Below are 9,445 nucleotides of genomic sequence, written 5' to 3'. Positions count from 1 at the left end.
CCCCCCCCCCCCCCCCCCCCCCCCCCCCCCCCCCCCCCCCCCGGGGCTGTAAGGCAGAGTGGCAGGAGAGGCCACGGGGCTGACGTCGAGGATGCACAGAGCGGCGCCTTCATCCACGGGGCTGCTGCTGCCGTATCCAAAATATCGACCCCGCCGACGAGCGGACGGCACTGGGGGGTTTCCAAGGGGGCGAGGGCGTAACGCCACCTCCTTGTGCCAAATGGGCTCCGTTTCTTGGAGACGTGCAGAGGGGGGGTCCTGCCGGGGGGGCGGCTTTGCGGTGCTCTCCAGCACGAAGCGGCCGTCGGGGCCGCGGCGGATGCGCTCCAGCGGGACGTGCTCCCCAACGTGGCTCTCATAGAGGGCGTAGCCGGCACCCGACCCCCCCGCGATGCTCAGCCCCAGGCTGGTGCCGGCCTTCTCGCCCCACAGCAGAGCCCGGCGCAGGCTGGGGCACGGGGAGGGCTGCAGCTTTAGCTTGGCCGTGCAGGTTGGGCTATCAGAGGTGTGAGAAGGGCTGGAAGGAGAAGAGAACGGCTGCGGTTGCAGCATCCGATGCCTCCCCGTTAACTGGTAGGGATTCCAATGGCTGCTGCGCCGTCTGCTTTTCTTTAAACCCAAACCCCAAAAAGCAGAAAGCGGAGCACCCACGGGTGCCACCCCGAGCCCAATCCCCACCCCAAACCCAGCGACGATGTGGGGAGAGAGCGGTGAGATGTGGGGCACGACTTACTGAGCGGCTGGGAGCTTCTTGCGGGGGGAGAAGACAAGCGGTGGATCTGGAGGCCATGAGAACACAACGGGGGGGGACGAGAGGCGGCGATGAGATGACAGCGGTGCACGCACAGCCCACGGACCCCCAACCCCTCCTTGAAATCCCCCTCCCCACACCTCCGTGGGCTTCGTTACCTCGCTGCCGTTTGCGGATGCGCGCGGCGCGCCGTCGGTTCATGATGCAGGCGGCCGTGGTGCTGAAGATGATGGCCACGCTGAGGAAGCAGATCCCACCGATCACCCCGGCCAGCACGGGCTGTGGGAGCAGCTCGGGGAGCTGCGTGCGGGCTGGGTACACCTCCATCCCTGCGTTGGGTGGGAGATGTGTTGGCTCAGCCCCCCCCCCCCGGCGCCGCAGCAGGGATGGCAAAAGCTCCGCTGCTCCCTTGGGTGCCCACTAAAGAGAAAGGCTGCAGGCTGGGGGGGAAAATCTCAGCCCGTGGGAATGCAAGGGGTCAAATCCTTGCACACAAAGCCCCCGCTGACCAAACTGCTCGCATGGGCTGCTGCAATGTCCTACAAAGTGCCCCTGTGCTCCCTTCTTAAGTGGTCGAATCAATGAGCGGCACAGAGCGCGGCCTCTCTTCCCCTCAGTGCTTTTAGGGGGGTTTGTGCTTTGCTAAAAGCTCTCAGTAGGAATCAGTGCAGCGCGGGCCGTCCGTAATGGCACAAAGGTTGGTAAAAATAAAGAGCAATGGAGGGATTTTGTGAGTTAGGACCTTTCCAACCCAACTATTCTGTGTCTCTGGGATCTGTAAGGACCTTTCCAAACCAACTGCTCCATGCCTTTCCGATCTGTAAGGACCTTTCCAACCCAACCCAACCTTCCAACCCAACTATTTCATACATCTGGGAACTGAGAGGACCTTTCCAACCCAATCCAGCCCAACCATTCCATGTCTCTGGGATCTGCAAGGACCTTTCCAAACCAACTGCTCCATGCCTTTCTGATCTTTAAGGACCTTTCCAACCCAACCCAACCATTCCATGTCTCTGGGATCAGTGAGGACCTTTCCAACCCAACTGCTCCATGCCTTTCCGATCTGTAAGGACCTTTCCAACCCAACCCAACCCAATTGTTCCATGGCTCTTGGATCTGTAAGGACCTTTCCAACCCAACCCAACTTTCCATGTGTCTGGGAACTGAGAGGACCTTTCCATCCCAATCTGATCATTCCATGTCTCTGCAATCTGTAAAGATCTTTCCAACCTAATTCAACCCAACTGCTCCATGCCTTTCTGATCTGTAAGGACCTTTCCAGCCCAACTGTTCCATATCTCTGGGATCTGTAAGGACCTTTCTAACCCAACCCAACCATTCCATGTCTCTGGGAACTGAGAGGACCTTTCCAGCCCAATCCAACCCAACCGTTCCATGTCTCTGGGATCAGTAAGGACCTTTCCAACCCAACTGCTCCACGCCTTTCTGATCTGTAAGGACCTTTCCAACCCAACCCAATTGTTCCATGGCTCTTGGATCTGTAAGGACCTTTCCAAGCCAACCACTCCATTGGAGGCGCTCAGGCTGGATGGGGCTTTGAGCAACCTGACCTAACGGGAGATGCCCCTGCCTCCAGCACGGCGGCTGTAACTAGACGACCTCGGGAGCCTCCTCCCACCCAGAACATTCCATCAATCTTTATTTCTGCCTCCTGCCTGGGGACGGGGGGTGGCTGCAGCCCCTCACCTGCCGTGGAGACGTTCACCGTGTTGCTGGGGTCGCTGATGTAGCTGCCAGCAAAGGCCACCAGGCGGAACTCATAGAAGGCGTCCTGGGGGGGGGGGGGGGGGGGGAAAAAGGAGGAGCAGAGATCGCCATCGGGCCTTCCTTACTGCACCCCCTCTTTGGCCAGACCCCCCCCACCACCACGCAGATCCTCACCTTGATGAGCCCTGGCACCAACACCTGGCTCTCCGTGCTGGGGATGGAGCGCTCCAGCACCTCCCAGCCGCCCCGCTCCTGCCGCAGCTCCAAGGCGTAACCGCTCAGCGGCACCGAGAGCTGCGCCGGGGGCTGCCAACGGAGCAGGACCCCCCGTGCTGTCTGGTTGGCACTCAGAGCCTGAGGTGGGGACAGGAGGATGTGCACGGTGATGGCCGGCGGCTCCGGAGGCACTGTGGTCACTGGGAAGCCTGGGGAGAGAAAGGTGGGCGAGAACGGGGTGGAAATCATAGAATAACAGAACGGCCCGGGTTGAAAAGGACCTCAGTGATCATCAGTTCCAAGCCCTGCTGTGTGCAGGGTCACCAACCAGCAGCCCAGGCTGCCCAGAGAACCCATAGGGTGCCATAGGGTGCCGTAGGGATCCATAGAGTGCCATAATCATAGAATCATCATAGAATCCTAGAATGGCCTGGGTTGAAAAGGCCCACAGTGCTCATCTGGTTCCAACCCCCTGCTGTGTGCAGGTCTCCAACCAGCAGCCCAGGCTGCCCAGAGCCACATCCAGCCTGGCCTCCAATGCCTGCAGGGCTGGGGCATCCACAGCCTCCTTGGGCAACCTGTGCCAGTGCCTCACCGCCCTCTGGATGGAAAACTTCCTCCTCATATCCAACCTCAACCTCCCCTGTCTCACTTTACACCCATTCCCCCTTGTCCCATCCCCATCCACCCTCACAAACAGCCGTTGCCCTCCTGTTTATCTGCTTCTTTCAAGCACTGGAAGGCCACAATGCAGCCTCCTCTTCTCCAAGCCAAACAAGCCCAGCTCCCTCAACCTTTCCTCACAGGAGAGCTGCTCCAGCCCTCTGATCACCTCAATGCCCTCCTTTAGACCCACTCTAAGAGCTCCACATCTTTCCTGTGCCGGGGGCCCCAGGCCTGGACGCAGAAATAACAGGAAAGCTTGCCATCTTTTAGGTGAGCTTTGAGGGGAGCCGTGCGCTCTGCTCTCACCCCTGGGCACGGAGGTGACGATCTGGCTGAAGGGACCACTGCCCAGCTTGTTCTGAGCCAGCACGCTGAACTGGTAGCTCGTGTCTGGCTGCAAGTTCTCCACCAAGAGGTGCTGAGCCCCCGGCGGCACCGCCAGCGACACCCAATCGTGGTGGGCACGGGGTGGGTGCTTCACCCTGCGGGGACACGGAGCCCTGAGCCACGGCCGAGGGACGGGAGGGGACAGCGGGTGGCACCAGAGAGGGACTCACAGCGGCGTGTACCAAACGCTGAACCTTTGGAAGTAGCCTCCATCAAAGCCTGGCTCCCAGGAGATGTTGGCCGCCAACAGCAGCGGGAGCACGGAGACGTTGGTGACGGCGTGAGGACTGGTTCCTGGCACGGAGGCAGAGACGAGAGCGCGCGGGTCGGACCCCAAAGCGCGGCCATCCTGCCCCCCCTGCGTCGCAGGCGGCGCCCCGCTCACCCAGCACGTGCACGGTGGTGGCAGCGCTGACGCTGGCCACGGCGTTGGTGGCCGTGCATTCCCACAGCCCGTGCTGCTCCTTGACGAGCGGGTGGAAGATGAGGCTGCTGTTCCCGTCCACCTGGGCACCGACCTGCCCTGCGCTGCCCACCTGCAAGGAAGGATGCTGAGGGTGGTGACTGGAAGGATGCTGAGGGTGGTGACCGTCCCACCTCCACCACCATCCCCGCCCCTGTTTCCCATTCTCTGTCCCATCTCCATCCTCGTCCCCGCCTCTCCTTCATTATCCCATCTCTATCCTCGCCCCATCTCCATCCCCCTCATCTCCACACCCATCAACCCCATCCCCATCACCTCCGACCCCATCACCTTAGAATCACAGAATCACCAAGGTTAGAAAAGACCTCAAAGCTCATCCAGTCCAACCGTTCACCAACAGCTCCCACTGAACCTCGTCCCTCAACACAGCATCCAGCCTTTCCTTCAACACCCTCAGGCTCGGTGACTCCACCACCTCCCTGGGCATCCATTGCAGTGCCTGACCACCTTTCTGAACAGTAACACTTCCTCATGTCCATCCAATCTCCCCTGCCGTGGCTTGAAGCCGTTCCCTCTGCTCCTATCACTGATGACACGAGAGCAGAGGCCGACCCCCAGCTCCCTGCAGCCTGCCTTCAGGCAGTCATAGAGAGCAGTGAGCTCTGCCCTGAGCTCCTCTTATCCAGGCTGAACATTCCCAGCTCCTTCAGCCTCTCCTCACCAGCCCTGTGCTCCAGATCCCTCACCATTTCATTGCCCTCCTTTGAACACGTTCCAGGGCCTCCATGTCTTTCTTGCAGTGAGGGGCCCAACCCTGGACGCAGCACTCGAGGCGCAGCCTTACTAGAGCTCAGTACAGGAGTACCTTCACCCTCCTCCATCCCAGAGACGATGTCCCAGGAGGACAAAAGCCAGGCCGACCTCCCAGCTGGGCTCCCTTACCTTCCCCCAGGTGATGGTGGGTTGGGGGTCCCCGTGGGCCACGCAGGGGATCACCAGCTCCCTGCCCACCTCCTGGAAATATTCCTCCTTGGGACGCACCGTGAAGGCGGGGGGATCCTGGAAGAAGCCACACGTGGGGATGGTGACAACGGGCAGCAGGACGGGGCCGCGCTGCCATCCCCGCTCCTCATCCTCACCTTCAGCAGGACGCGGGTGGGTCGGGACGCGCCGGCGGTGCCGTAGCTGTTGTAGGGGGTGCAGCTGTACAGCCCCAGGGCATCGTCATTCCCCGTGGCGACGACGATGGAGCCGTCAGGTCTCGTGGACCAGCCTGGGAACTGGGAGAAGGGAAGGAGGGTGAAGCCGAGGGGGCGCAGGGACGCCGCGGGGTGGGGGCTCGCAGCCCCACCTTGCCCAGCTCCAGCGGGCGCCCATCCCGTGTCCAGCTGACGGAGAGCAGAGGGGGGTTGGCTCTGGTGGGGCACCGGATGATGCCTCGCATCCCCTTGGGCAGGTGGGTTTCTGGGAGCATGGTGGTCACCTGTGCTGGGTCTGTGGGGACGAGAAGGGTGCTGGGAAGGCGTCAGGGACCCCACGGCAGCCCCACAGGGCGCCCCAAGGCTCTTACACAGCACTGTGACGAAGGCTGAGGCTGAAGGCGGCTTCCACAGCCCGTTGCTGGCGATGCAGGTGTATTTGCCCGCATCATCCGGGGTGGTTCGCTGGAGCAGGAGGCTCCCGTCCACCAGGATGCGTACCCGTGCCTGGAGGTGGCTAGAAGGGGAGGAAGGGGTGGAAGAAGGCACAGCAAGGACGGGAGAAGCCCTGTGTCACACCCCATCCCACCCAAAGGTGCCCGGATCCGCGCCTGCTGTGGGCAAAGTCCTGTTGCCTCCATGAGCCAACGGCCACAGCGGTGCCTCTGCGGCGTACCTGAGGTGGAAGACGTTGCTGCTGCCCTGGAACCAGGTGTAGGTGAGGTTTCCTGGGTAGGCCTCAGCCTGGCACGCCAGGAAGGCATCTTGGGAGACGTTAACGGTGACGTTCTGCGGCGGCACCACGATGACGGGCGGCCCTGCAAGGCAGAGGGGACCGTGAGGGTTGGGGGGTGGGAGCAGGAGGAGGGGACAGCCCCAAGGTGACCCCGGGGACTCACCCTGCACGAGCACACGGGTTGTGTGGGTGATGGTGCCCTCCTTGCTGGATGCATGGCACGTGTAGGTGCCCGCGCTGGCGCGCTCCACCGCGGCGATGCTCAGCGTCCCGTTCCTCACCTGCAACGTCGCCAATAGGGACAACCGAGGGACAACGTGGGATGGGGGGTTTCCTCCCCCCAGCTGGCGCCACGCTGAGCTCACCTGCACCGTGTCCCCGCTTTGCAGGGCCAGGTCGCTCCTCTTCCAGCTGACGATGGGCTGCGGGTTGCCCACAGCTGTGCAGGTGAGGCTCAGAGCGTCGCGGTCCCGCACCTCCACAAAGGCCGGGGGGGTCACCGAAAAGGTTGGGGGTGCTGGGAAGAAAAACGCGCTCTCAGATGTGGGGAAAGAGAAGATTTGGCCCCAGCCCTGAGAGCGAGGGGTCTGGAGGGGGATCCAAGGCGATGGGAGCAGCGCTGCCCTCCGAACCGGGCGGCACAAAGGGCGGCGCACAACAGGCACCCAGACAGGGGAACGGGGCGACAGCGGGATCCCAGCACCCAACTGAGAGCCGGGCTCAGCAGCAGGACCTCCAGCCCATCCCTACCATTGACAGTGAGGTGGATCCAGGTCCCGTTTTGGAAGTCGGCGTCGTCGCTGGGTCGGTCGAGGAAGAGCACGCGGCACTCGTACCAGCCCTGGTCCTCAGCGCGCAGCAGGTCGATGCGCAGCGACGCGCCTTCCTCGATCCGCACGCGACCTGCAGGACCAGGAGCACATGGCACTGCTTGGGGACAGCCGTGTGTGTCCCCCAGAGCCACCTTCCCCCCCCCTCCATCAGAGCTGCTCACCCTCGGGAGCCCTGCTAAGCCCCGGTCACCCCCGCACTCCTCCTCCCTGCCGTGCTGAGGGGTCAGGAGAGCCCCGAGCGGCGCCCCGTGGCACCCAGCACCACTGAGCCACCGATGGGAGCCACCCCAGTGTTTTGGGGGGCTCACCCCAAAGTGTCCCCACGGATGAGGAGGAGGAGAAGGAGCAGAAGCAGAGCACGGCCCCCTAATCCTCCATGCTATTATCAGAGCTGTAATCGGCTCAGGCGCACGGCGCAATATTGGCTCAGCGGTGCCGGGGTGCAGCCAGCACCACAGAACCCCCAAACCCCCCACTGCTCAGCCCCATAAGTGCCACCCCCCCCATGTGGCAGAGCAGCATTCAATCAAGTGGTTCCCATTAAACGAGTTTTGCTGGGGGGAGTTTGGTGTCCCCAAGGTCCCCACGTGGGTGCTGCACCGGCCAGACGAGCCCGGCAAGGATGATGATGATGATGAGGGGGAGGAAGCAGGACCGGGTAGGGCAGTTTGGGGAATGCGGTTTCAAACCCAGCGAGGCACCACGTGCAGCCCTCGGCTTCCCCGCAGCCTCTCCCAAATTCGCTTTTCCCACGAGGTGATGGGGGCCGTGGGAGGGATGGGAACCAGGGCATCGCCGGGATGCGTGGGGCAGCCCCACAGCCGGGTGCTGGGAACAGCAGGCTGCAAACAAAGCTCCCTTTGGCACGGATCAGAGCGCAGGGGATGCCCCTAATCCCCCCCAGCGCCGGCCCCAACTCCTCCTCCTCCCCCACCGATAACAAAACCAACAAAACCGCCGCTGCCCTCCCCGCCGGCAGCCCCTGGCAACCGCCATTCAAAGGGACACAAAGGGGGACGGCGGCCACCGCCGTGGGGGGATGCGGTGACCACGATGGGGACCGGCGACCCCAGGCAGGGGACGCCGCGGGGGATGGCGGCAGCTGGCGGGGGGCAAACGACCCCATTTCCCCTCCAAAGGGCTTTGGCTGCAGCCCACTCTTGAGCCCTGAAAGCTGGGGTGACGCCAGGTGACACGAGGGGCTCCAGGGGTGACGCTGAAGCCGCTGTACCCGTTTGGAGCAGCGGCTGCCAGGCTGAGCTCGGCGCCCCCCCCCCCCACCTTCACCCCCCAGCGTCAATCCTGGGTGCAGCCAGTTGGTGACACAGTGGGGACCATTGGGGACGAAGCCAAAGGACGAGACCAAGCCCCACCTGCTGCCTGCCCACAGGGAAACCTGAGCTCTGCAGGTAACCGGAGCTGTGGGGCCCCACGGCGAGGCTTCAGTGTCACCAGGTGTGTTGTCACCGTGGGGCTTAGTGTCAATGGGGGGGGGGGGGGGGGGTTCCTTGTCACCACCAGCACTCTGTGGGATCGGCCCTCCCACGCCAAGGCTCCAAATCCGGGCAGCGCCGCTGCTGAGCTGCTGAAGGGCCAAATCCCTGCCCCACGCACAACCTCGGGGCCACCGGGGGCAGCGGGGCCTCTGTGGGGACGGCGAGCCATTGGGGACAGAGGGCAGGGGCTCAGAGCCTTCATGGGGACTGCGAGCCATTGGGGATGGAAGCCATGGGCTCTGGACAGGCTATGGGGACCGTGAGCCATGGGGGACAGAGGTCAGACCTTTATGGGGACTGCGACCCATGGGGGGGAACTGTGACCCACTGGGGACAAAGGTCAGACCTTTATGAGGACTGTGAGCCATCGGGGACAGAGGACGGGGTTTTACGGGGATTGTGACCCACTGGGGACAGAACCCAGGGGCTCAGAGCCTTTATAGGAACCATGAGGCATGGGGTACAGAGTCCAGGTCTTCATGGGGACCACAACCCATAGGGGGCAGAGCCTTGAAGGGGACTGTGACCCACAGAGGATGGAGACCATGAGCTCTGGGCCCTCCATGGTGACTGCGATCCATAGGGGACACAGCCTGGGGGCTTGGGGCCTTCATGGGGACCACAATTATAGGGGACAGAGCCCAGTGCTCATAAGGACCCACCGGGGGCAGAGCCGAGCATCCTCGTGACTTTATGGGGACTGTGACCCATTGGGGACCGAGAACGATGGGGGTCAACACTCAGTGACTGTGGGACTTCAATGGGGCCATGACCCAAAATGGGCCGAGCTCAGGGTCTTCAATGGGGCTGTGACTCAATAGGGGCCTGAGCTCAGGGGTTTGGGGTCTTCAATGGGGCCACGACCCATAGGGGGCTGAGCTCAGGGGTTCGGGGTCTTCAATGGGGCCATGACCCATAGGGGGCTGAGCTCAGGGGTTCGGGGTCTTCAATGGGGCCACGACCCATAGGGGGCTGAGCTCAGGGGTTTGGGGTCTTCAATGGGGCC

The 9,445-nt window shown here is 62.8% G+C and overlaps 1 protein-coding gene across 1 annotated transcript in view; it reads right to left on the bottom strand.

Moving 5' to 3' along the window:
• Positions 1 to 47: 47 nt before the first annotated feature.
• The window catches only part of IGSF9 (immunoglobulin superfamily member 9), a gene marked incomplete at its 3' end in the record, with an annotated part of 9,957 nt that continues 559 nt past the window's right edge, over positions 48 to 9,445 (bottom strand). The window contains exons 3-18 of the mRNA XM_042836886.1: positions 6,861 to 7,013; positions 6,476 to 6,627; positions 6,274 to 6,391; positions 6,051 to 6,192; positions 5,746 to 5,891; positions 5,527 to 5,669; positions 5,315 to 5,455; positions 5,118 to 5,234; positions 4,137 to 4,287; positions 3,922 to 4,045; positions 3,671 to 3,846; positions 2,657 to 2,907; positions 2,462 to 2,546; positions 910 to 1,080; positions 734 to 779; positions 48 to 517 (exon numbers count right to left, since the gene is read on the bottom strand). Coding sequence (XP_042692820.1) covers positions 48 to 517; positions 734 to 779; positions 910 to 1,080; positions 2,462 to 2,546; positions 2,657 to 2,907; positions 3,671 to 3,846; positions 3,922 to 4,045; positions 4,137 to 4,287; positions 5,118 to 5,234; positions 5,315 to 5,455; positions 5,527 to 5,669; positions 5,746 to 5,891; positions 6,051 to 6,192; positions 6,274 to 6,391; positions 6,476 to 6,627; positions 6,861 to 7,013 — 2,586 coding nt within the window. The remainder of the gene's footprint in view (positions 518 to 733; positions 780 to 909; positions 1,081 to 2,461; positions 2,547 to 2,656; positions 2,908 to 3,670; positions 3,847 to 3,921; positions 4,046 to 4,136; positions 4,288 to 5,117; positions 5,235 to 5,314; positions 5,456 to 5,526; positions 5,670 to 5,745; positions 5,892 to 6,050; positions 6,193 to 6,273; positions 6,392 to 6,475; positions 6,628 to 6,860; positions 7,014 to 9,445) is intronic.

This window comes from Centrocercus urophasianus, unplaced genomic scaffold (assembly GCF_019232065.1).
Source record: "Centrocercus urophasianus isolate 14NV4802_14NV808 unplaced genomic scaffold, USGS_Curo_1.0 seq_644, whole genome shotgun sequence".
NCBI classification, from domain to species: domain Eukaryota; kingdom Metazoa; phylum Chordata; class Aves; order Galliformes; family Phasianidae; genus Centrocercus; species Centrocercus urophasianus.
The sequence above is the reverse complement of the archived record's forward strand: the minus strand, read 5'-3'. Positions and strand labels throughout refer to the sequence as shown.